Genomic DNA, 499 nt, shown 5'->3' with positions numbered 1-499 from the left:
GGGGGGGTACGGTACTTACAAGAATCTCTCCCTGGGCCGTAAAAAAGGAGGAACAAAAGAGGAGAAACAGGAAAGGGAAATATAGAAAAAAAAGACAAGAGGGGCACAGACAAGAGTATGTAAATGTGAAGCAACAGAGGGCAACAATGATGGGAGAGATGGCTTGAGACAACGACAGGAAGAACAAGAAATAACAAAAACAGCAGGAGAAAGCACATGCTATGATGCTACAGTGGCGTGATGGCTTTATTGGGGCGGATGGGGGGGCAGTGTATCTGCTGAAACAGGTAGGTTACCTGATTGGGCATGACTCTCTTCTTGGTGGCGTTAGCAGCAGTCCGTTGCTGGGCACTGCAGGAGACATTCATTAACATTAACTCTGGTGTACGACACAATACTTCTGTTCTGTTCTGATCCAAGGATGATATGAAATGACATCATATTATTTATAATATCATTATAACTAGTTTACAAATAATGATTATTTCCATTATTGATT

At 42.1% G+C, this 499-nt stretch overlaps 1 protein-coding gene across 1 annotated transcript in view; it reads right to left on the bottom strand.

The window, feature by feature from the left end:
• The window catches only part of LOC118326873 (dynamin-2-like), a 17,156-nt gene that overhangs the window by 6,305 nt on the left and 10,352 nt on the right, over positions 1–499 (bottom strand). Inside the window, 1 exon segment of the mRNA XM_035660017.1 lies at positions 297–351. Coding sequence (XP_035515910.1) covers positions 297–351 — 55 coding nt within the window.

The sequence above is a fragment of the Morone saxatilis genome, unplaced genomic scaffold, assembly GCF_004916995.1.
Source record: "Morone saxatilis isolate NCDOM2014 unplaced genomic scaffold, NCSU_SB_2.0 Contig17, whole genome shotgun sequence".
NCBI classification, from domain to species: domain Eukaryota; kingdom Metazoa; phylum Chordata; class Actinopteri; family Moronidae; genus Morone; species Morone saxatilis.
This window is presented reverse-complemented; position numbering and strand designations above follow the sequence as displayed.